Source organism: Dasypus novemcinctus, chromosome 17 (genome assembly GCF_030445035.2).
Source record: "Dasypus novemcinctus isolate mDasNov1 chromosome 17, mDasNov1.1.hap2, whole genome shotgun sequence".
Classification (NCBI taxonomy): Eukaryota; Metazoa; Chordata; class Mammalia; order Cingulata; family Dasypodidae; genus Dasypus; species Dasypus novemcinctus.
The window spans coordinates 50,295,247-50,322,512 of NC_080689.1; the positions used below are offsets into that span (position 1 = coordinate 50,295,247).

At 36.2% G+C, this 27,266-nt stretch overlaps 1 protein-coding gene across 4 annotated transcripts in view; it reads right to left on the bottom strand.

Annotated features, from left to right (window-relative positions):
• USP34 (ubiquitin specific peptidase 34) overlaps positions 1–27,266 on the bottom strand; it is a 285,574-nt gene that overhangs the window by 22,073 nt on the left and 236,235 nt on the right. For all 4 annotated transcript variants that reach the window (XM_058278638.2, XM_058278637.1, XM_058278635.1 and 1 more), the window contains 12 exons: positions 25,796–25,876; positions 15,344–15,429; positions 14,795–14,963; positions 14,617–14,691; positions 13,228–13,379; positions 10,233–10,281; positions 10,043–10,147; positions 9,922–9,966; positions 9,161–9,265; positions 7,542–7,689; positions 3,445–4,079; positions 1,378–1,535 (listed from right to left, as the gene is read on the bottom strand). In XM_058278638.2, the coding sequence (XP_058134621.1) occupies positions 1,378–1,535; positions 3,445–4,079; positions 7,542–7,689; positions 9,161–9,265; positions 9,922–9,966; positions 10,043–10,147; positions 10,233–10,281; positions 13,228–13,379; positions 14,617–14,691; positions 14,795–14,963; positions 15,344–15,429; positions 25,796–25,876 (1,808 nt within the window). The remainder of the gene's footprint in view (positions 1–1,377; positions 1,536–3,444; positions 4,080–7,541; positions 7,690–9,160; positions 9,266–9,921; positions 9,967–10,042; positions 10,148–10,232; positions 10,282–13,227; positions 13,380–14,616; positions 14,692–14,794; positions 14,964–15,343; positions 15,430–25,795; positions 25,877–27,266) is intronic.

Below are 27,266 nucleotides of genomic sequence, written 5' to 3' on the forward strand. Positions count from 1 at the left end.
AGTTGTATTATTGTTATTAATAGAATTTCATTATTAGGTGCTGGAAATATGCCTACTTCAATGAGATGTTCCCTTTCTTTTCAAAAAAGAACTAAGAAAGATCCACATTTTTTTTTTTTTTTTTGTGAGGAAGATAATTTGAAATGACCCAATCTTGGTTTGATTACCTTAAGATACTTCAGGGAAGTGGACTTGGCCCAATGGATAGGGTGTCCGCCTTCCACATAGGAGGTCCGCAGTTCAAACCCCGGGCCTCCTTGACCCATGTGAAGCTGGCCCATGTGCAGTGCTGATGCGTGCAAGGAGTGCCCTGCCACTCAAGGGTGTTCCCGTGTAGGGGAGCCCCACGCGCAAGGAATGCGCCCCATAAGAAGAGCCACCCAGCGTGAAAGAAAGTGCAGCCTGCCCAGGCATGGTGCCACACACACGGAGAGCTGACACAAGATGATGCAACAAAAAGAAACACAGATTCCCAGCGCTGCTGATAAGGATAGAAGTGGTCACAGAAGAACACACAGCAAATAGACACAGAGAGCAAACAACAGGGGCAGGGAGAAGGGGAGAGAAATAAATAAAAAATAAATCTTAAAAAAAAAAAAAAAGATACTTTAGTGAAGCCTCATGAAAGCACTGCAAAAAATTTTGTGCATAATAAAGGACATCATCTCCAAGTCTTAGATGTAATATATAGAAACATTTTAAGAAATTAGCCTGAAACCTGTTTTTACAAGTAAAGAGAAAAAAGCGTAAAGATTCTTTTAAAGCAGTTCATTGACCTCTGTAGCTCTGAACCATTAATTGCAAAGGTTATGTTTGGTTATTTTGGCCAAGTCCCGTAGATAAAAAAAGCCAGTCACATAGACCTGGGCTAACACAGAATGTAAAATATATAAACAGTCAGATTTATTCAAAGATGGAAAAGGCTGCTTTTAGGGGCCTATGAAACTAGGCCCCTATCCTAGTGTTAAGTCAGGATGATATGCCATAAAGTGCAAGATTCAAACTTTGAATGGAAGAATGCTTATTAAGGTTCTTCCAACTCTAAAAGTTTATGACCCTGATAAAACACACATACACAAACTAAAAAAGCAACAACAAAATACACATACAAAAAAATTCCAAATGAATGACAAAAGCAAAAAAAAAAAAAAAAAAAGGAAGCAAAACAACAGTTTATTTGCTCAACAAAAGTAGCTCGTTAACTTTAAAAAATAAATTTTTCCAACATGGCTAACTGCATAAATGCAGCCCCCAAAACCTTGAAGAAATAGAAATTTTAAGTTCTAAATCATTACATTATTCCTCTCTCAGTGTCAATGGGATTATCCCCAATCAGTCACCTGGGGGAAAAAAACAATAAAACAAACATCTTTTTACCTTATTAAAGTAGTCCAGCAGGAGCGGCCATCTAAACAACGTAAGTAACAACTAATGGTTGTTTTCTTAAACTGTTTAATATCTTCTAATTCCTCTTCTCTCATATCTGGCCTCTGAGCTATAAACAGTTGCATCAGGTTAAATAGCTCTTCAACCGCCTAAAAAAGGCAAACAAGCATTAAGGTAATTTTTTAATTCTATAAAATTTTAGAATGCTGTTTCTTATTTTTGAATGTTACGCTCATTAACCAAGACTTAAAATTACATAAATAAGTGAAACTACACTACCATTCAGGAATACTTATAAAATTTTTATAGTATTAAAAATGAATTCTATTTTTAACATTATATACTAAAAGTAATCAAAATAAACTTAAAATAGTTAAGTTCAGAAAAATAGAAAATTACAAGTAAATACAGTTTGTCTTAATATTGTTTTTTAAAGCAGTAATTTTGCAACTTCAAATGTGGGTCCCAATATGTTATCTCAACCCCCTTTAATAAATGAAGATCATTTCCTTTGTCACAAAGGTTTTAAACCCCAAAATTACACTTGAATTAATACTACTGCTTCTGAGAAAACCCTTTGTGCCAACATTTGAAGAATCTTTCTAGATTTATGGTTGGTTCAAGTTACCTGGGTAGATGAAATGTGGAAACTAATATTTTAGTAAAATCACTAGCTGTGATTTTATAAACTCATTTACTCATTGTATGTCAATGTACTCTTTAGCTGAGATTTTCAGTTTCATATTTTCATGGCAAAATTGATTTAAGCACCATTTTCATGAAAACACCAATAGATCAGTTTTCTACAATAGAGGATATTGTATTTCACTAGTGTCAAGGATAAGAAACATTATTATGAGAGGATAAACATTCCAACTCACCCAGGACTCTTTTTGTCAAAGGTTTATTTAACTATGGGTATCATATTTAGTAAATGAATCAATTGTTATTATGTGACTGTGATAAATACAAATCTACTAAGACTTAAAAAATCTTATTCCAACTCCATCTAAGTTAATCTCATTCTTTTCCTCTTGTATTCTTACAGCCTTGGCTTTGAACTTCTTTTGATATTTAATACCTTCACTTTCTTCCCTACATTTTAGTCATTTTAACACTCAACTGAAATTAGGTTTTTCTTTCTGGCTGAGAGATTCTTAACAGCTCACTATATATCATCCGTAAGGGACAGTTAAAGTAGGGTCCTGCTTTCAACAGGAAAGAGTATAGTATACACAGCTCAAGGATACCAATACTTACTTAAGCCACTCTTAATTGTACTCATTTGATTGTACTCTTAAGTTAATGTCATTGCTATGAAAAAGCATTATCCCTGTCTCCTACCACCATTTAGTAAACATATTCCCATATTAACAAGCTGTGGCCTCTGAACTGATAATAGCTTGAAAAAGAGTTCTGTACTCCCTCCTCCCCTCCCCCTGCAAGGATTTAAACTTCTGGTACAATCTAAGTTTGCTACAGAGAATAAGAGGCAACAATGAAAAGAAAATATCCAGAAATGGCAACCTTACAAGGAGGGCAAAAAGATTTTAAATGAAACCTGCAAAGAATCTGCAGCGAAAAATAAAACAGATTTAGACTGCATATATTTGTATTCTGATAGACCTCTCAAATATGTCATCACCTGAAGAGAGCTTGAGGAAAAAACTAGCTTAAGTAAAATACTGTGTAGTGCACTGCTTAGCATAACATGTAGTTCCTGATAATAAATATTTAATTTTTAAGTAGTAAAATACTTCCCTAAGACTGTACCACAAAACTGACTTTTTCATTAGGTATACATATAAGATACATTTTTATTTTATCAGATATACAATTTTAAGTTTAACCTAAGAAAAATTATCCATGCCCTCATCTATTTTATAATATAGCATTTTATGTGCATATTCAAGAAAAAGAAATAAACATCTAGTTCTGAAGAGAGAATGGTTAAAGTGAGACAATACTGTTACATTTTGTCATACACCTAACAAGGGGAAAAACAGGTATTTCCAATCAATTTGAGGATAAAGATATAAGAGTATCAATTTTACTCACTCCAGGGTATTGGCTGGCATGTGGTGTAAGATTCTTAAAGGCCCACTGGATATTCTGGTGAGAAGCCAGTTGTCGTGTGAACGCAGGAGACTGCTCACAGCAGAGCCTCAGGATGCCATAGTAGGCAGGCAGCATCCCACGGTTAAAAAGCACCACATCCTGATCATCATGGTCAGCAAGGATGTAATTGAAGGCAATGTTCTTGGTTACCACTGGGTTCTGAACAATAAGGCGGATATTCTCTGGACAGTCAGCACACACATTGTACCAAAATGAAAGCAAAGCCTGTTTATTGTGATTTGTAGCTATTGCTGGCTCAGAAAGTTTAGGCTGGAAAAGGTTCCACAAATCCATGAAATATGTGGAAAACATCAGCTTCTCAGTTTTGGAAATTAAACAGTAAGTCATAAAGCTAAAATAGGGCACTAGCTTTGTAGTGCCGTGAACAGCAGCATCAACATAAAGTTTGGCTCTTGAGAGCAAACCAAGGAGCACGTTGTAGACCTGATGTAGGACTACTGTTGTGTCTGGACTGAGTGGAAGGTCACGGGTTGGGATGTGCAAAGACCTTGTTGACCGGAACATCTGGCGGAATGAATTGCTTGGTATAAGGGACACCAGAAGATAAGCTGCAGCTATAAAACGTAAAACAAAACCGTCAGATCCTTATAAGATATAAAACAGACTGAAGAGCAGTCATAAAACACAAAGCCACTCTTTCCTTTAAAAATTAAAACGAATAAAAATTAGGGGACACGGAATACCTTTCTTAATATCATTGTTTTACCACTGACCCCACAGAAAGATCCCAAAGAGTGATGGAAACAGACACCTTCCATTCTGCCACTGTTATTTTTAGATGGCAACAATGGCATTAGCAGAAATAGTTTTTAAATCTCTTTTGTTTAACATTTCCAAGATATAGGATTTTCCCACTTATTTTATCATTTCATTCCTTTTGGAAAGCAATATGTTTAGTAGGAGGAAAACAGCAGTTGGAGTCAGAGGACCTACCAAAATGGTATTGCTATTTAATGTTTTTGGTTCTTAGTTTTCTTTCTCACTTACATAATACAGAAATATACTTAAAATAAGGTTATCAAATAGAATAAAATCTATCTAAAAGACCTTTGTCACATGTAAGATTATATATACATGCTAATTATAGAACATTAAACCTGGAAAATCTTAAGTCTTCTAGGCTAACAACCTTGTACCCAAAGACAGACTCCCCCCTTCAATATACCTGAAAAATGTTACTGACTACGCTATAATTCTGAGAAGTTAATGATGGATTAGTTGATTCTATGTGTAAAAGCAGTTATCATGTAAAAGGCACTGTGCTAGGTGCTTTATTAATATCACCTCATTGAATCCTCATGATCATTCTGGAGATAAGTGATGTTATACTGAGAAATCTAAACCTTGCAGAAGCAAAGACCAAGGTCACACAGCAAAGACAACATTAACCAGAACTGCTAATATTTATTGAAAGTTTACTACTTCACGTAATAACTACATGGAAGGCACTACACTTCAATTATATCCCTACTTGCACACAGGCAGACTATTCCCCCCCCCCCCCCCGCCCCACCCAGGTAGCACAGTAAGTAGAAGAGCTTCATTCAAAGCAGATGGTCAGACTCATAAGCCAATGCTCATGACTTCTACCATGGTGCTATTTGCTATTTTTCTTTTCTCTAAATACTCTTGGCCATTCCTTAAAATTATTTTTAGTATTTTAAAGTACTTTTTATAGCTTTTCTTCTAAACACACTATTTTCAATCTTATTCTAAGTTATATTCATTATATTCCAAAGTTTGGGCCACTTTTTCAAGCTACATTATATCAAAAACATATTATTCATATTTCTACACAGTCTTCACTACTATAATTTTAAAATGGTACTCTATAACTATTTATTTTTGACTGTTCAACATTTAGTATTTAATTTTCACTTATAAAGAATGCTGTTAGGCATCCATATACTTGATGACTTATTTATATTAGAATCCCAGAATGGTATAACTGAGTCAAAAAGGGCCTAAGGTTTTTAAGGATCTCAGTATATAATGCTTAAATGCCTTACACAGGGTTACATTAACTTACAACATCATTACTATGTACAAGAATGTCAATTTTCAACACTGTCTTGATTGTCAGGTATAACACCTCACTGAAAAACATTTTTTAAATTTTGGTGTGGTAAATTTTTATTTATTGTTTTATGGTCTGGGACAGGACATGAATGCCAACCAGCATGTGTGTTAGCTCTAACAAATATCCCATTGCTGTGGGGTCAACTAAAATTGGCAGGATAAATAAGCCTAGGAATATATTGCTGATGCCAAAGCCAATTTGTGTCTCCTCCACTCAAAGGTGTTTTCTCAAATATTTTATTTTATTTTAGAATAGACAGTGCGGAGAGTCCCCATATACTCTCACTTAGTTTCCACTATTGTTCCCTTTTATATCATTGTATTATATTACTACAGTACATTTCTCAAGCCACGAAAGCAACACTGCCACATTAATATAAACTAAACAACACTTTCAGTTTTCACTAGTTATACCCTATTGTGCTTTTTTGTTCCAGGATTCCATCTAAGATACCACATTACGTTTAGTTATGTCTCCTTAGACTTACTGTGGCTGAGACAGTTTTTCAGACTTTGTTTTTTATGAACTTGACAGTTTCGAGGAGTGCTGACTAGACACTTTGTAGAATGTCCCTCACTGTAGGCTTGTCTGTTCTCTCCTCGCCCCCCACCCCCATGATGAGACTGGGGCTATGGGAGGAAGATTATGAGGTAAACTGACCTCATAACATCATATCAAGGGTATATGCTATCAACATGATTTATCAGTGATGATGCTCCTCTCCTCAGTCACCTGGCTGAGGAAATGTTTATCAGTTTTTCCACTCTAAAGTTAATATTCTTCCCTCCCTGGCTTTAGAAGCAAGTCACTAAGTTCACTCAAGTGTTGGCGAGTTAAATGCCACATCCTTGGGTAAGGGTAGAGGGGTAGTATCTATGTAAATTATTTGGAATTCTTATATATGGGAGATTTGGCTCTTCTTTCCATATTTATTCATTCAGTTATTTATTTATATCAAAATAGACCTCATGGATATTTATTATATACTCGGGGTTATAATTCAATGACATTTTATTTTCTTGTCAATTGGTTTCAGCTTTGGCCACTGGGAATTCTTTCAGGTTGGCTTTGTAATCCTTTGATATATCCTCATTGTTTTGGGGGCTTTTTTTTTTTGCTTTTGTTTTTGAGTTCTTGTTACCTTCTGACATGTCAAGAGGCTCATCTTGTATACTCCCTGACCCAGCCTATGAATCAGCCATTTCTCCAAGGAGCTGTGATTCCTTCAATTGAAGAATAATGTGTACAAATCAAGATCCAGGAACTGGTTGTTCACTACTACTGGGGTGTCAGCGTTTCTAGGTTTTCTCAGCAAAGTTAGGAAATACATTTTTAATGAGTAAATTCACTCATTTACGAAATTTTAAAAATTACCTTTGATTCACTTTTTTGAATGCTATCAGAGCGAACATTTCCTATGTTAATTATAAGCAATTTTCTATTCTGTGAAATAGCTATTTGTAGTATTTGTCGATGTGTCTTCCAAGATCTTTGTTTTACTCTTTACCAGCCTGTATATGATAAAGGTGTTTATCTTTTACCTACAACTTTGTTATATGTTTTTATTACTCCTTTATTCTTAGCCTTTACACGAATTACCTTTAAGATAGGATTTCATCACCTTTCACTCTCTTCACTAATGCTGATCATACCTAGTCACTCTATCATGCAAGAAAATAAACAAAATGGTAGTGGTGTCACTCAAGAAATAACATTATTTTTTATAACCACAAATAACCTATATGTGGATATTTGTAAAACACTGTCACATGTTTCCACATATTATGGTCTTTAAGAACAACACCTCCAAGGGCCTTCGTGTTTTATAAAAATGGGCATGTTGTGGTCACCTTAAAATACAAACAAGCAAGCAAGCAAACAAAAAACCCTTGGAACAACAATAAATGGTGTGTTAAATTCTGAATTTTTGACTTACAAGTCCTGACTCTAGGATAATTGTGAGCCAAAAGAAACCGCTCAACCCAGTTTTCCATATTCTGTAGGACCCAGCTGTGTGCCAGTTTATTTCGGGGTGTCTGTACTGCCAACCAATCCAGACACTGAGAAGGATTGTATTCAATCACCTACAAATAAAATGAGAAGAACAGACTGTAAGGTCAATTGAATAAGTACTTTTTAGCTTACTTTTGTTAAATGCCATTAAACATTTAAAGTGAAAATGTTAAATAATTTTTGAGAATTAGAGACTAAAAGTTTAATCCATTTCCTCCACTCCCCCCACCTCCCCATTTTTAAAGCTACATTTATCAATGGAAAATGTTCAGGAGAATTCATCATTAGATTAGTTTACAAAATAAATTTAAAATAATGATTCTAACATAGGACAAATATAAGAAGCATGACTTTTATGTCTTAAGTTTATAAATTTATTTAAAAGAACTTTTAATTCTCTAGAATTTTCTTTTTTCATGCCCAATCTAATACTTATAAGAGAGAATGAAAAGTGGTCAAATGGACTGCTGTTGAAATTTTTTTCATGGGAAAGGGGAACAAGGAATCTAGAACATGGGTCAGCATATTATGGCCTATGGGCCAAATTTTGTGGCTACTTGTTTTTGTTAAGTATTACTGGAACACAGCCATATCCATTCTTCACATATTGTCTATAACTGCTTTTGTGATAAAATGGAAGAACTGATTAGCTGTAATAGAGACTGTGTGGCCTACAAAGTCTAAAATATTTATATCTGGTCCTTTACAGAAAAAGTTTTCAGACCCCTGGTTTATAGGCTGGGCTTTTCCAACACTCACTAAGGAAAAATTTTCTGACCTAAGGAGTAATTGTAGAAGAAGAATAGTATTGGTGCATCCTCAATCATTTCTGTCAACTGCAGAGGATAGTATTTGAATATCTATTTGCTATTTCCAGAGCTCCCAAACCTTAGACTGGTTAAAGGTTGTTTATAAATCCACAACAAAGTCTTTAAAATATTTGGGAGAACTCTTTACCCCACTAATCTTCAGAGCCAAAGTTCTACTTCCCTGGGACCTGTGACTTAATGAAACCATTTTCGGGTACTCAAGTAAGAAGAATGTGGCACTTGAAATGGTAGTAACTGTATTATAAAAATAAAATTCTCACAAAAATAAGTACTGAGGGAAGCCGACTTGGCCCAGTGGTTAGGGAGTCCGTCTACCACATGGGAGGTCTGCGGTTCAAACCCCAGGCTTCCTTGACCCGTGTGGAGCTGGCCCATGTGCAGTGCTGATGCGCACAAGGAGTGCCCTGCCACACGGGTGTCCCCCACATAGGGGAGCCCCACGCATAAGGAGTGCACGCCGTAAGGAGAGCCGCCCAGCGCAAAAGAAAGTGCAGCCTGCCCAAGAATGGTGCTGCACACATGGAGAGCTGACAAAGGAAGATGACACAACAAAAAGAAACAGATTCCCGTGCTGCTGACAACAGAAGAGGACAAAGAAGAACACACAGCAAATAGACAAAGAGAATAGACAACTGGGGGGTGAAGGGGAGAGAAATAAAAATAAATAAATCTTTAAAAAAAAATTACTGAAAACATCTTTTGCAAGATTTACCTCCCATATCCTCTGCAGAATGTAAGATGCAAAGGGAGGCATTCCTGGAGGCCCACCAGCAAACTCCATTAGCATAGTCAACAATTTAAAGAAAGGATTGGCTGCCTGTAAGACACATACATGACTGTGCATTTACATCATCGATTTGATCCATCTCTTTTATGGGAAAACAAACATGTACAGTCTTCTACACATATTTAAATCTCTTGTGTTAAGTTAGCAGAGACTGATACTCCTGTATATGAACCCAAAATATAATGCACAGGATCAGCTAGGGGATACAGAGTCAACTGTGTGGGAGCCACATGTGACAGAAAATACATCTTTTTCAGGATGTCAAATATATTTTTTGGGGGGGAAAAACCCCCTTGTTATGGAACAATATAAAAAAGTTTACATTAAAAGTTTCCTTTAGTGACTTTTATCCTCTGAGGGATAATTTAAATTAATATTTGACAAATTAACTCTAACATTTCTATGAAAAAAACCCCACTTCTGTACAATATTATATTTTATTTGCCACATATTTTCTCCACCTATGCAGAGTTCTGGTTAGTCTACTTTTGCTCTTGGACACAATTATGAGAAATGCTTCAAACTAACTAGTTTAAAGCTTAGCATTAGGCAACACTCTGATATATTCAACTTACATGTAAATTTATATTTAAATGAGAAAATTACATTAGTGATAAGCCACGAAGAGTTAATAAAGTTTATTTAGTTTTATGCGTTATACATTTAATTAACAAATGTCTACTTACCTCAGGAGTCAACTTTGCTATTGATGTGAAAAGCATAGATACAATCTAAAACAAAAAAGATATTTTAGAATTTTCTTTTTAAAATTACAAAATAAGGTTTAGACTGTTTCTCAGCACTTACATGTTCTGCAAGTCTATTATTGTATCGACAGAGACTGAAAATCAGATTACAAGTTTGTCTTATATTGATGCCATCACGAATATGTTGAAACAAGAAGGGAAAGCCCTGTTAAAAGCAAAGGTTGTTCATATAAGAATTGCAATATTATTTTTGTGAAGATCAAATTGTTTAATATAGGAAAAGTTACTACCTTTCCTCCTGTTAATGCTGCCATGTCAGTCTGTGATAATGTCAAATGTCTGAAAGAAAACATTGGTTGAAATAAGTTTTTCTTTCCTCTATACTACTTTCTTATTGTTTGCATCATGACATGTAACAAACTGATGCCACCATCATTAAATGACTTTTGAACCTCCTGCTTAGCTAGACTTGCCCGCTAAATGTCTTTTATGAAATTTTTCAAGATTCCAGGATATATGGAATCTCAAGTCTATTTTCTTCTAATTGACTCAGTATTTTAGTATATTAAGGTAATACTATGATAGGTCTAGCTTTTCTTAAAGAACTTTCGGTAATATGACAATCATTGAAACCAAATGGATCTATAAGAAATACTAGAGAGAATTTCACTTCACAGTTTAAAATTACTGCAACTTTTTATTATAGAAAATTTCAGACACACACAGGAAAAGAGAACAGAGGAAATATCTCATCATTCAGCTACAAATGTACTAACTGATGGCCAATCTTGTTTCATCTGTACCCCCTCTACCCACTTAATATACTCCAGGACTATTCTGAAGCAAATTCCAGACATTTTATCATTTCATCCATAAATATCTCAATATAGATCTCTAACAGATACTTTTTAAAAAATATAACCCAGCACCATTATCACAAGTGAAATAAAACAACAATTACTTACTACCATACAATAACCAATCATTGTACAAATTTCCCCTAGTTTCTTAAAAATTCCTTTTAGTTCATTTTTCTAAATCAGGATCCAAATAAGGTCCATGTGTTGCTACTGGTTATATGTTACTTAAATCTGATATATTTTTGTGTCCTCTCCCACTTTTTTTTTACTTTGTAATTTATCTATTGAAGAAAGCATACTTTTTGTCCCATATAGTTTCTCTCAATCTATATTTTGCTGACCACATCCTCGTGGTACTGTTTTAACATGTTCCTGTGGACTGTATTTCCTATAACTGGTAGTAAGTACAGAGTTACCAGATTTAAGGTCTAACTTTACTGTTTGTTTGTTCTATTAGGTTTGACTTTTTAACAAGAATAGTTTATAGGTAGTGATGTATACTTTAATCACGAGGCACACAATGAAAGGTTGTTTCTCTTTTGTAACGATATCAGCACGATATCAGCCATTGATGATCACTGCCTAGATTCGAAATTTCAGTTGTGGTTACAAAATAGTGATATTCTGATTCCAGCATTCCTTACTCATTTATTAGCTCAAATATCTCTGTGAAGAACTTCCTTGCATCCACCATTTAGTTGCCATGAGGTATAATTTTTACAGATAATATAAATGCTTTATAACATCCCTTTATCAGTTTTCAAAATGATTTGGTTCTCCAGTACCCTCCAAAGACTGCCAAAAAGTTTTTAAAATTTTTGATTTTGGACATCATGATGAATTCATGGATTTAAATATCCTTGATGTGTTTCAGCCCACTGCAATTATTTTATTATTGATGTTCAAGTTGTCTAGTCCATGATAGTGGAATCCTCCTTCAGTTGGCTCCTGAGTCCTTTTAACATGACCTCAATAGCCTTTGACAGCCTCTCCTTGCTTTCCAGAATGACAACATATTCCAGGTTTCCCTAATTCTTTTCCTTCTGCAGACCTGGAATTGGCTATTTCTCCAGAAAACCTTGAATCGTTTAGTTGGAAATGTATCCAGGGACCCATAATCAAGGGGCCATAGGAACTTCCTGATTTGGAGCTGGACAGGGTTTCTAGGTCTTCCCAGGAATCAGAGGTAGGAAATACACTTTTTTTGTTTGTTTGTTTAAGACAAAACACATGCACTTATACTGAGAGTTCCAATTCAAATTTATTTTTAAAGAAGTTACGTAAAACCCCTAAAAGTTTTATATTTATATATCTTCTAATGCCAAAACCTTCGATTCTAATGACAATATTTGTTTTTTCTATACTATACATCTAATAGTTTTAGAGTAAATATTCCAATTATATTATTAACAATGTAATTACTGAAACTGCTTAAGATAAAAGTTTACAGTTCCTTTTTGTCCTTCATGTGTATTCCACTAGGAATTCATACTTAATGTATTTTAAAGTCATTTCAAATAATACTTCCCTGGTGGCAATGCCAGTTTAATATATAATTAGATTCATTTATTTGATTCTGCTTTTGATTTTTAGGGACTGCTTTCTATTCATTTACTTGTAATTATATAAAACACATGTATCCAAAGTTAAATCCACAAAACAAAACAATATATAATACTCTAAGAAGTCAAGCTTCAGCTTCCATTCACACCTTCTCCACCCTATTCCTCTTCCTCCTCCATCCACAGGAACCATTAAAAAATAGCTTTTATTAGCCTTCTGAGTGAAAAACAACGACAACAAAAAACATAACCACATAACCAAACAACTACACACACATGTTCATAGCTTGGCTTTTCTTAAACAGATGCATAGTATGTACACTTCTCTCTACCTTGCTTTTATCATTTAGTAATATATCCTAACAATTTCTACATGGCAGTACAGATATATTACTTCCTTTTTTGAGGGGCTGGGGAAGGGGACTGTAGAGTACTCTATTGAGCACACGTCCTATTCTTTCAGTCATTTCTTTTTCAATGGGCATTTGGGCTGTGTATGTAGTCTTTTGCTATTGCAAATACTGCTTGAATGAATAGCCTTGAACTTGCATTTTTCTGTATTTATCAGTGTGTTTTTGAGATAGATGCCTAGACATGGGATTGCTATGTTAAAAGATAAATACACATATAATTTTGCTAGATATTTTACTGTGTATTTCTGCAAACTTCTAACATGACTCAGAGGCAAAGGAGAGTTTGATACAAAGAACTGAAATATTTATGCAACAAGGTGATGAAAGCAATGTTATTATTGAAAAGGAATTACATAATAAAAACTGCTGAATTAATAGTGGTAGAACAATTATGTAATAGGAACAAAAATCAAACATGCTTTAAGCATTTTGAATGTTGAAACATTTCACCTTTCTGAGCGAGACTGTTCAACCAAAAGAGCAACTAAAGCTATCATCTTTTCAAGGGCAGCTGGCCTGTATTTTTCTTCTGCTAGAGAGAGGATATCTTCTTCCTCTTCCTCTTCTTCCCCTTCTTCTTCTGACAACACTTCAACTTGTGGCTAGAGTGGAACAAAATTCAATTTCAACATAGTATTGGTTTTAACTTTAACTTCAGAGCAAATAATTAGGTTTTTTATGTTATCTATCCAGGTAGATGGTGAAAGGAGAATATATCATGAAAAAAAATACCACTGAAAGGCCTCAGCCTAATTTAAAACAGTCTAAACCACATTCAGGACAATTTTAGACTTAATGGGTAGGACTATAAAGAACAATGATTCTCAATATCGTAACTATTTAACCTTACCTAGAAGGGAAAATGTCTTAAATAATTTCTTTTATTTTTAAATAATCAAGTTTCTTAGAAAACAAATCAGGGTAAAAAATTGCATATGATAAAATATTTCCTATTTAATAAAAATGCCACTATACATGAGAAATAATTCTTATTTGCAGTTTCCATATAATCCAGATAGTAGATACTTAGGTGAGATTTGAAACTCAAGAGACTGAAATATTTTATAATCTAACAAAGCAAAAGAAAAGCAGTCTAAACTGGTAGCCATGTAGGCTGGAATTAGATAATGCCAGTCCATATTCTGAGAATCATTAGAGCCTAGTGGTTAAGAGTTTAACTCAGCTGGCTCAACTCACTATTCTCTAAAACAAGTTAACATCTTTAAGACTCAAATTCTTCAGATGTAAAATGGAGATAAAAATACCTTTTCCGAGTTATAGTAAGGATTAAATAAGATAGTGCAAACAGATCTGCAATCCAATGCTGGTTATTACAGAAAAAGCAAAAAATCATGCAATTCAATACTCTAATACTATGATTGGACCAGCTATTTCAGTTTTTGGGCAGACTCTCACAAACTTAATAGCAAAGGGTTGGAAGTGGGTACAGCTCAGTGGTTGAGGGCCTGCTTTCCCTATAGGAGGTCCCAGGTTCAATCACTGGTAACTCCTTAAAAAACAAACAAACAAAACAAAGGGCTTAAAATATTTGATGACCAAAAATGTTCAGCAAAACAACTTGCTGTTGCTTGAACTCTGAAGTAGGTAACCATTTTACCTAAGTTTATTTGCTTTGTTCCAAAGCCTACCAGTGAAATTTATTACTTTATGATTTCTATCTCCATTAAAATTACATTAAAAACATTAACCATCTTAGACCCTGAACATTATCTAATTTCAGGGTGCAGGAAGTGACCTTAAACGGTTCTAATATCTAATGACAAAAAACACTGAAAATATGGCCTACAAATCCCTGATGTGAGACTGGATTGTACTTACATTTTCAGGCCCTTTGGTTCCCATGTAAAAATGTACCATTGTAGATATGGCTTGCAGTGAAAGCAAAAACTGGCTCTAAAAATAAAAACATTGATAAAAAATATAAAATGAAAATAACTGAGTTCTAGAGATAGAATATAAGTACATATTTCAAAAAATGAATGAGATAAGGCCTTACCTCTTCTTCACCCATTTTGGCAAATTCGTAAAGAAAGGCAAAATACTCTGTAAGATGTTTACTGTGAGGTTTTACACCATGTTCCATAATTAATAACAGAGTTCTCACAAATCGAGTGACACATGAACGACCGCCAATATCTTCTACTGAGGCATCCATATCATCTGACCTTAAAACACAATTTAACATAATCTTAGGATGATATCTGGGGATAGATATTGGATGGGAGGAGAAATTTTTGAAACAGGAATTTCTCTTTTATGTTTGTAATAATGAATTCCAATTGTAATAATACAGTAGTATGTTGAATTCTAATAATTGTGACTGACTAAATCAATACAAACAAAAAGATGAAGTCATGAAGTTATGTGTAGAGGATTCTGAAGATGAACTTAATGAAAAATAAAACAAAGGCTTTCCTTTCTCACTCCTATTATTATGATTATATTTATACAAAAGAACCGTCAAAAGAATATTTCAGTGGGGATATTTAAATATAAATGTGGAAAGATCATCAGAAAGCTTAAACATTTAAAAGATAATTCTTACCCATCTTCCATTCCTGGCTGTAGATAGAGGTGTGCATGTACAGGTCTAAGTCTCTGAATCACATGGATGCACAAACGCTGAAACATCTGTAAAGGGAAAAGTATAGCAATCTAAGAACCAACTGACATCAAGTAATACAGATAATGAAAAATTAACATGACTCAAAATTCTCTGCCAACTACATATATTCTGTCCATAGATTATCTTTTGACATTCTAGAACTTTCCTGGAGCTTCATCTACAGACTGATGACATGAGGAAAAGTTAACTCAAAAACAATATTCAATTTTATAACAGGAGACAAAAACAAAAACAAACCATGGTTTCAGTAATAGGAGTTACCAAAATAAAACTTGACAAGAAATCCTGTTAACTAGGTGTGGCTGTCTGAGATTATTTTATGAACCCCCAAAAGAGAAAGTCTATGTTTGTAAACTTATCTAGTCCTCTGGACGTGATATCCTTTGACTGTATTAAATTCAAAGGATCTAAGTTTACTTGATAAAATCAATGTAGGGCTTTTGATTGGCTGATTCCCCATCCCCTTGGTGGGCTGATATAAATGGTCACTCATTCAAGAAGACAAATGGAAGAGGAGAGAACTTTGTCAGTTTTGATCCTGCAGTCCCGGGGAGAGATGAGCTTAGAGATTGTTGGGAAGAGAGCTGAGACTGATACAGAAAACCCTATGCCAGGAGAGAGAGGAAACCCTGAGAGACAAGCCTTATGCTAGCCTGCAGGTGAGATACAGGAAGCCCTGAGAAATGAGCCCTAACCAGTAGAGAGTGGACTGAAAGCCCAGAAGGAAAGCCCAGACCAAGACCATCTTGCTTCAACACGTGGCAACTAACTTTGGTGAGAAAGCAACCTTGAGCTGCATCGTCTCTTTACAGCCGCCTTGGAACAGTAAGCTTTTACTCCAAATGAACACCCTTTATAAAACCCAATAGATTCTTTTTTTTTTTTAAAAAGATTTATTTATTTATTTAATCCCCCCCCCCCCCCCCGCCCCGGTTGTCTCTTTTCTGTGTCTTTTTGCTGTGTCTTGTTTCTTTGTCCGCTTCTGTTGTCGTCAGCGGCACGGGAAGTGTGGGCGGCGCCATTCCTCGGCAGGCTGCTCCCTCCTTCGCGCTGGGCGGCTCTCCTTATGGGTGCACTCCTTGCGTGTGGGGCTCCCCTACGCGGGGGACACCCCTGCGTGGCACGGCACTCCTTGCGTGCATCAGCACTGCGCATGGGCCAGCTCCACACGGGTCAAGGAGGCGCGGGGCTTGAACCGCGGACCTCCCATGTGGTAGACGGACGCCCTAACCACTGGGCCAAAGTCCGTTTCCCGCAATAGATTCTTGATACTTTGCATCAGCACCCCTTTGGGAGACTAATACATTACGAGTCATAGAGGAAAGATTTATCTTACATCTTCATCAAAAGAGTATAGTGGGGGAAGTGGATGTGGCTCAACTGATAGAGGGTCTATCATATGGAGGGTCTAGCGTTCGATACCCAGGGCCTCCTGACCCATGTGGTAAGCTGGCCCACATGCAGTGCTGTTGCACACAAGGAGTGCTGTGCCATGGAGGGGCGCCCCCACGTAGGCAGGCCCCACGCGCAAGGAGTGCACCCCATGTGAAAAAAATGCAGCCTGCCCAGGAGTGATGCTGCACACATGGAGAGCTGACACAGCAAGACGATGCAATAAAAGAGACAGTTTCCACTGCAGTCGAGAATGCAAGCAGAAGAACACACAGAGAAGCAGGCAATGGTGGGGGAAGGGGAGAGAAATAAAATAAAAATCTATCAAAAAAAAAAAAAAGTGTGGTGGGAATGGGATTGGGCTTTAGGCATGGCAGTGGGACAGCTGTGGCTGGCATCCAGGACTGGCATGGTGGATGCATTGGTTTAGAAAGTGGCTATATCTGAAGCAAGGAGTTCCAGGACCTTATGAGTATGCACTTCTAGGAGCCAGTAGCCAACTGGGGTCTTCCCACTGTGCCATCAATGACATGAAAAAGTCTCCTGAGATTATCAGTGGTCAGAAGACACTTGCCCTCTTATTCTTTTTTTTTCCCCTAGAGATTTATTTTTTATTTCTCTCCCCTTCCCCTCCTTCTACCTCCCCCATTTGTCTGCTCTGTGTGTCCATTCTCTGTGTGCTCTTCTGTGCCCACTTGTATTCTTGTCAGTGGCACTGGCAATCTGTCTCTTTGTTGCATCATCTTGCTGTGTCAGATCTGTGTGTGTGCGGTGCTACTCCTGGGCAGGCTGCATGTTTTTTTCTCATGGGGCGGCTCTTCATAGAGGGCGCACTCCTTGCACGTGGGGCTCCTCTATGTGGGAGACACCCCTGCGTGGCACGGCACTCCTTGTGCACATCAGCACTGCGTGCGGGCCAACTCACCACACGCGCCAGGAGGCCCTGGGTTTGAATCCTGAACCTCCCATGTGGTAGGTGGACGCCCTATCAGTTGAGCCAAATCTGCTCCCCCCTCTTGTTATTTTTTGACATTCATGAGATTTGCCTATGAGGTACAACCTTGAAATTGGCTATTTGCATGCCATACAATAAATGAGGTAACCCAGCTTATTCAGGGAGGACAGCTTATCAAATACAAGATGACTAAAAAGGCATGTGCCTAACAATGGAAAATAATGATCATGCTTTTTGAAGGGACAGCATTATCACCTACTGCTACTGAGTCACAGATTCCACCATCACAAATAGTCTTGTTAAGGAAAAATATGCTGTATGCTGTTTTTACTAATCAAACTATTTTTATAGAAATAGCTGAGTGTATCTAAATCAACTCTGCTACCTTACAAAAATACTGGGTATTTTCTCTTCATAAAGAAAAGCTTAAAATATGCAATTAGTCTAATAATTTCCAATGATGGTTTTATCTGCAATAATATGCATATTATCTATCAGAATTTACTTGAAAAACTGAAGAGAACAAAATTTATGACTACTTAGCACTTAAGTACTCAGAATTTGTGACCTTTTCTTTAATGACCGCAAGACAACCAACCCTGGCCTCATGCCTAAAATCTTATTTCAAGTGTTTGAAAATTTTTATCTGTGTATTTCCATTCAGTGTGTATACTGAAATGCTGTAATTTAATGGCAATAAATTATTTTCAGTATTTGCTATAAGAGTGTAATGGGCAGAAGAGCTGTTTATCAGAGGGTCAATGTCTAGGAGAAAGAAGTATGTCAGGTTTATCCAAAAGAAATATGGATTAAAAATGGCCAGGGAATTCTCTAAAAAAGATACACAAATTAACAATAAACACATGGGAAAAAAAAAGCTCAACATCATTAGCCATTAGGAAAATGTAAATGAAAACCATGGTGAAACATCTTAGATTACTGCCCATACCCTTGGCCCTATCCCCACCCCTAGCAAGAAAGGTGGGCAAAACTCCATCAGTTTAGTTTCAGCCTTCACAGCTTAAATGACTGCCCATACCCTCTGCACCAAACCTGCCCCTGGCAGGGGAGAGAGGTGGATAGAGCTTCATCAGGTTCTGGGGCAATGCAGGCAATTTCATCCTGCATGGCTCAGATAACTGCCCATGGGAGAATAGGCAGTAATGATGAGGAAGAACTGAACAAATCTGACCGGTTAAACACTATTATAAAGTTCCAAAATAAATTGAACTTATTGTCAAAGAGGTGCTTTAGCATAAAAAAGCCAAACAACAAGAAAGCCCTAGGCTAAAGAAAGAAGTTGAGCCTGGAGTAAATATATCAAGAAAATCAGAGGCTGAGACATAAGCAAAAACTTAGAAGCCATAATTAGAAACAAGAAGACATTGCTCAGGCAAAGGGACATAATAAACCTCCAAATGACACACAGGACTTGAGATAACTAATCACAGATGTTCACACAAATCCCCTTACAAATTCAATGAGAGTACTAAAGAAGTTATGATATCATGAAGACACTCAGTAAATTTAAAGAAGAATTTGAAAGCAGGCAAAGAAATAATAATAGATCTCATGAGAATAAAAAGCACAATAAATGAAATTGAAAATACACTGGAAGCAAGATTTGAATTGGCAGAAGATAGGATCAGTGAGTTAGAAGACAGGGCCTCCAAAATTGAACCCAAGAAAAACAAGAGAAAAGAATGGAAAAAATTGAGCAGGATCTGAAGGAACTGAATGAAAACAGGAGACACTCAAACATATGTGTCATGGATGTCCCAGAAGAAGAAGTGAAGGGAAAAGGGGCAGAAGGAATATATGAGGAAATAATGGTAGAAAATTTCCCAACTCTTTTGAAGGACTTAGATATCTGTGTCCAAGAAGCACAATATACTCCAACCTGAATACACCTACTCCAAGATACACACTAACTGGAATGTCAAATGCCAAAGAGAATTCTGAAAGCATCAAGAAAAAAATGATACATCACATACAGTGGTAGCCCAATAAAATTATCAGAAAGTAAGGAGTGGTATGATACATTTAAGATACTGAAAGAGAAGAACTGCCAACCAATTCTATATCTGGCAAAAAAGTCCTTAAAAAATGAGGGTGAGTTTATTCACATATAAACAGAAGCTAAAAGGGGTTGTCACCAAGAAACTGGTCTTACAAGAAGTACTAAAGGGGGTGCTGCAGCCTGAAAAGAAAAGAGGTGAAAGAGGTTTGTTGGAGAGTTCAGAAATGAAGATTATCAGTAAAAGTATAAAAAGAGTGGTGAAAATAAGATAAGACATATTTATCAGTTTGATATGGTTATGAATTCCAAAAACATATTGGATTTTGTTTGTAATCTGATTTGTACCTGGGCCTGACTGAGTTATGATTAGGGCTTTAACTGGGCCACGCCATTAGGGCATTGAGTCCCCACCCCTTGGTGGGTGGGGATTCAAAGATAAAAGGCATGGCAAAGGACAGAGTTGTGGGTTTTCTGATGTTGGGAGTTTTGATGTAGGAATTTGATGCTGAAGACTTAAACTGGAGCCCCGGGAAGTCAGCACACAAAGGAAAGAGAAGCTAGCCCCTCCTGGGGCTGGAAGGAAACTTGAACCCAGAGAAAAGCAAGCCCCAGGAACATAGGAACCCAGGAAACCTGAACCCTTGCAGATGTTGGCAGCCATCTTGCTCCAAATAGATTTTGGTGAGGTAAGTAACTTATGCTTTATGGTCTGGTATCTGTAAGCTCCTACCCCAAATAAATACCCTTTATAAAAACCAACCAATTTCTGGTATTTTGCATCAGGACCCTTCTGGCTGAGTAATACAACATATAAAAGCCAAAGGACAAAATGGGTGAAGTACTGCCTTTATAAATGACAAAATGGGTGAAAGCATAATGTAATGGAAAGTATTATACTTACAGTAATAATGTTAATGGATTAAATTCCCCATAAGACAGACTAGAAAAATGGATAAAAAATAAAATAAAAATGAATGATTTATATGCTGTCTACAAGAGACTCATTTTAGATCCATGGATACAAAAAGGTTGAAAGTGAAAGGCTAGAAAAAGATCTTCCATGCATACAGTAAAAAAAAAATCTCTGGTAGAGATATTAATATTGGACAAAATAGACTTTAAAAGCAAAGCTGTTGTAAGAGACAAAGAAGGACATTATAGATTAATAAGAGCAGGCCAGTCAACAAGAAGAAATAACAATCAGAAATATCTATGTACCTAACCAGGGAGCCCTAAAATACATGGAGCAAATGCTGGCAAAACTGAAGGGAGAAACAGATGTCTCTAAAATACTCCACTCGCATACACAGATAGAACATGTAGGCAGAAGATGAATAAGGAAAAGAGAAATTGAAAACCTTGATAAACGGACTACACGTAACAGACATCTAGAGAATGATGCACCCCAAAACAGCTAGAGGCACATTCTTCTCAAGTACTCATGAATCATCCTCCAGGACTGATCACATGTTGGGTCACAAAACAGGTCTGAATAAATTTAAAGAGACTGAAATGATATGAAGCATTTTTTCTGATCATCATGAAATGAAGCTGGAAATTAATAGACAGAAGACTGGAAAATGCATATATGTATGGAAGTTAAACAGCACAACCAGTGAGTCAAAACTGGAAGAGAAATCAGTAAGTATAAAGAGATGAATGAAAATGAGAACACAATGCATCAAACTTGTGGGAAGTAGCAAAGGCAGTAGTAATGAGATGAAAATTTATAGCCTAACATTAAAAAGGAAGAGTTACTACTGAAGACTTTACACACCTGGAAGAGCTTGAAAAAGAACAAACTAATCCCAAAACAAGCAGAAGGAAAGAAATAATAGATATTAGAGCAAAAGAAATAAAACTGAGAACAAAAATAGAATCAACAAAACCAAAGTTGGTTCTTTGAGAACATTAACAAAATTGACAAAGTCTTAGCTAGATTGACAAAGAAAAAAAGAGACAACAGAAATAGTCAGAAATGAAAAGAGGGACATTACTACTGACCCCACAGAAGAGATCATAAGAAGATACTACGAACAACTGTACGCCAACAAACTAGACAACATAGATGAAATGGACAAATTTCTAGAAACACAACATATACCAACCTTAGAAGAAACAAAAGCCCTCAACAAACCAATCGCAAGAAACTGAAACAGTCATTAAAAACTTCCTCAGGGCAAGAAGATATGGCTCAAGTGATGGAGCTTCTGCCTACCATATGGGAGGACCTGGGTTTGATCCCTGGGGCCTCCTGGTGAAAAAGGAGAAGAGAAAGTGTGCCTGCGTGGCAAGCCAGTGCCTGTGTGAGTTAGTCATACAGCAAGATGATGACACATCAAAAGAGACGCAAGGGGAGAGTCAAGGTGAAGAGCAGCAGAAACCAGGAATGGAGGTGGCACATTGACAGGAAACCTCTCTCCACATTAGAGGTCCCCAGGATCGAATCCTGGTGAATCCTAGAGGAAAGAAAAAGAGAAAACAACACCGACAGCAAAAAACAAACAAACAAACAAACAAACAAAAAACAAAAAACAGGGTGGGAGGAGGGAAGGGGGGAAAACAAGTAAATAAATAAATCTAAAAAAAAAACCCAAAACTTCTTTAAAACCAAAAATCCCCAAAATGAAAAGCTCCCAGGACAAAGAGCTTCACGTAAGAATTCTATTTTTCAAAGAAGATTTAATACTAACTATGCTCAAACTCTTCCAAAAAACTGAACAGGAGGGAACTTTACCAAATGCATTCCATGAAGCCTACATCCCACTAATACCAAAGTCAGATAAGGATACTGTGAAAAAACAGAGCCATTTCCCTAATGAGTACAAACATAAAAATCCTCAAGAAAATACTTGCTAATTTACTTCAACAGCTTATTAAAAGGATTATACATCATGATTAAGTGCATTTTATCCCAGGCATGCCAAGATAGTCCAAACACAAGAAAATCAGTGTAGTACACCATGTTTGTAGAATTTTTAATAAGGTCGATTGCAAATGTTTAAAAATGGATAGGAGTTAGTGGTAACATGTATATAGTGAGTATAACTAACACTGCTGATTTATAAATGTGATCTTGGTTGAAAGAGATAGTCTACATAAGCAGATTTCAATAGAAAGAAAGCTAGACGAGAATACTGAGATTATATAACATAGTGATCTTGGTGGTGGATTAGGATTGTGAGTAAAAGTACAAATACAAAAATGCCCTTCTATGAACTATAACAAATACATCACTATTACAAGGAGTTAAGAGGATGGTGATACATGGGAAAAATACAAGTAATGTAACTTATAGACTATAGTTAATAGCAATTAAGTTGCATCAAGAGGCAAGGAAGGTACTGTATCAATGACAACGATCCACATCAGGGAGTATAAGAAGTATGGAATTTGTCTTTTGGAGGTAATGAAAATGTTCTTAAACTGAAGGGACAGCAGCACAATTCTGTGATGAAACTGAGAGCCACTTTGGAAGGACTATGCAAGGCATGGGGCTATATAACAGTGAACCTGAGGTGGATGACTGACTATGGTTAATAATCATGAAAATGAGAACATTCTTTCCAGAACTATAACAAATGTACAATCCTAATACATGGTGTTAACAATATGCTGGATTACACGAAAATACACCTGGAAGTGGTTGTGGCTCACCTGATAGAGCGTTTGCCTACCATATGGAGGGTCCAGGGTTCAAACCCAGGGCCTCCTGACCCGTGTGGTGAACGGCCCACACACAGTGCTGCCACGCACAAGGACTGCCATGCCATGCAGGGGTGTCCTGCACATAGGTGTGCCCCACGTGCAAGGAGTGCACCCCATAAGGAGAGCTGCCTTGTGCGAAAAAAGCACAGCCTGCCCAGGAGTGGCGCTGCACATGGAGAGCTGATGCAGCAAGATGATGCAACAAAAAAAGCAACAGTTTCCCAGTGCTGCATGCCAAGAATACAAGCGGACACAGAAGAACACACAGTGAATGGACACAGAGAGCATTCAATGGGGGAGGGGGAGGGGAAGAGAGGAGAGAAATAATCTTAAAAAAACAAAAAGAAAGAGAAAATACACCTAATATAATTTATGAACTATAGTTCATACAGTACAAGGTATGGGTGGTGGGGAAGTGTATGGGAATCCTATATGTTATGCATGATTGCTTTGCAAATTCACAATTTCTATTATAAAAACAATTACATAAGATTGTGCAACACAGTGAACCCTAATGTAAACTATATACATTGTTAATAGCACAATTATAACAATTCTTTCATTAATCGTAACAAAGGTACCATACTAATGGTTAAAAATGGGGGCAGATATATGAGAACTCTATATTTTCTGCATAATTTTTCTGTAAACCTAAAACTTCTCTAATAAAAATAAATTAAAAATGAAAAACAAAAACAAAACACATTGAGACACCACTTCACAATTAGGATGGCCACAATAAAAAAGACAGACAATAACAAGTACTGATGAGGGTGTGGAGAAATTGGAATCCTCATACATTGCTGGTGGAATGTAAAATGGTAGAGTCACTACAGAAAACAGTTTGGTAGTTTCTCAAATGTTAAACATATAGTTATCATATTAATATAACCCAGTAATTCCATCCATAGATATGAAAACATTTATCTACACAATTGGCATGTGAATGTTCATAGCAGCATAATGCATAATAACCAAAAAGTGGAAACATCCCAAATGTTCATCAACTGATGAACAGATAAACAGAATGTGGTATACAATGGAATATTATTCAGCAAATAAAAAAGAAATGAAATACCAGTCATGCTACAACATGGAAGTGGACTTGGCCCAGTGGTTAGGGCGTCCGTCTACCACATGGGAGGTCCGCGGTTCAAACCCCGGGCCTCCTTGACCCGTGTGGAGCTGGCCCATGCGCAGTGCTGATGCGCGCAAGGAGTGCCATGCCACGCAGGGGTGTTCCCCACGTAGGGGAGCCCCACGTGCAAGGAGTGCGCCCCATAAGGAGAGCCGCCCAGTGCGAAAGAAAGTTCAGCCTGCCCAGGAATGGCGCTGCACACACAGAGAGCTGATGCAACAAAAAGAAACACAGATTCCTGTGCTGCTGACAACAACAGAAGCAGATGAAGAAGAACACGCAGCAAACAGAAATAGAGAATAGACAATTGGGGCGGGGGGGAAGGGGAAGGGGAAATAAATAAAATAAATAAATCTTTAAAAAAAAAAAAAGAAAGAAAAGAAAGACCACATACTGTGTGATTCTATTTAAATGAAATGTCCAGAACAGGCAAATCCACAGAGATAGAAAGTCAATTCGTGGTTGCCAGGGGATGGAGAATAGACAAGAAAAGGGGGAATGACTGCTAATGGGTATTGGGTTTCTTTCTGGGGTGGTGAAAATGTTCTAAATTAGTGGTGATAGCTGCATAACTCCATGAATACACTAAAAACCATTAAATTTTATACTTTATAAAGGTGAATTTTAAAGTATAAGAATTATATCTTAAAATAACTGAAAAGTGGCATTATTAAGATTATGTCTTTGGTTTTGTGTCATAAGTGAATATAAAGTAATAATTAAAGTTTTCTTGTCTAATCTTTCTAATGATTTAAGGACAATAAACTGATTCCTGTGACAGTACAGATCCTGTCATAGAAATGAATTACAGTCTATTTTTCTAACTCTCAAGGCCATTTTATTATAACCTATGGTTGTTAGAATATTTAAGATTCTGGGATAAAAATTCAGTTTTAACTAATAAAGTAGACAGAGTGGTTCTGAAAGAAAAGGCTGTTTTATCACATCTTCATATAATCAGGAAACATGTTTGATTTTAATCCCTTGATTAGAGTGATAGATTTGCTAAAAGAGGCTAGTGGAAACAAAAGCACAGCCTGGATGACAGCAAGCAGATCTTTTCCAACTATTCTCAATACTGAATTAAGATATATTCACAGGCAACTTTAGAACAAATAACACAGAAGCCTTTTCTTTTTCAAACACATTTTTCCTTACCTGTCTCACAATTTGATTAGGGCACTTAATTAGTATCTGCATTGGCCACCAGTCATCATCAGCCATGCGGTCTAAAAACCACTATAAGAAAATAGAGTCTGATTTTAACATTCAATATTCAACCAATACTTGGTAGTAAAGAGAATAAAAATCACATAAGGATTTTCCTTCTAGTTGATGTTTCAAATATTTTAAGTTCTTACCAAAACTGATTCTTTAATTGTTAGAGAATCCAAATCTAAAATGTCGAGAATCATAACCAGGATCACCTCATTACACAACTCTATGGATGCTGTTTATAATCAAGGTATACAACCTGCATAGCTATTATCGTAATAAAATGGAATACCATTTTCCTCTTAGTCCTCGTAAGTGTCACATTGTGGAATTTTTTGTTCCTATTAATATATGATCTAAGTATGAGTCATTTTCTGTTTAATAAACAAATTGTGATCTAAATAATCACATATGGATCTAACAACCAGCTTTAAAAGCAAACTCTTGGGGCGTCTGAGGAACATGTTAAAATAACCCCACAAGGATGCAATCAGCCCAAGCCAGCATATGGAAAACTCTGTAGAAAAATGACACAAAAGAGCATGTAGAAAAAAATTAAAAGTAACTGTAACAGCTGAATGGAAATTTAAAACATAAATGCAAAAATATGGACCTTGCTGGAACACTAATTCAAATAATACACTGAAAATATTTTTGACACACATTGAGAAATTAGAACACAGTAGGTTTTAGATGACATTAAGGAGTTACTTCTAATTTTACTGGGAGCAAACAGAATTGCAGCTATATTTTTTTCAAGTTCTCATTTGTTAGAGACACATACTATTTAGGGATGGATGATATACTATCTGGGTATGTTTTAAAATACTTCAGCTAAAAAAAGCATGGAGGATAGGAATAGATAAAATAAGACAATATTATTTGTTGGAGCTAAATGATATGGGTACATAAGAGTTCATTTTATCTTTCGACTTTTGTGTATTTCATAGTGTTCATGATAAAATTTTAAAATGTTATGCCTTTATGTTTGAAATTTATGATCAGATAATCGTATTCCATTGCTACAAGATATAATTAGATACCTTTCCAAATAAGAAAACAAATAAAAAACAAAAATCTTCAACTACTTTCATGTATTGCACACTATGTAGCTTGCTTCCACCTCTGGAAATTATAAAAATTGAACGAACACCTAGGGAAGTTTACACTATTTTGAGAGCTATAAAAAATGATGGTATTAAAATGGTAATGTGGTTACATTGTAATTATTGTGAGTATATTATTCTCAGTGTCATGTGTCTTAAAAATGGGAGAAGATAAAATTGTAAATAAAATGATCAACTGGGGTACATCTTTTAAAATATTTTCTGGTTTACAACAGATAAAACAATCTTGCTATGACATCTGTTCAAGAATAAAAGAAAAGCAAAAAAAAGTGACTTCCAAAGCATAT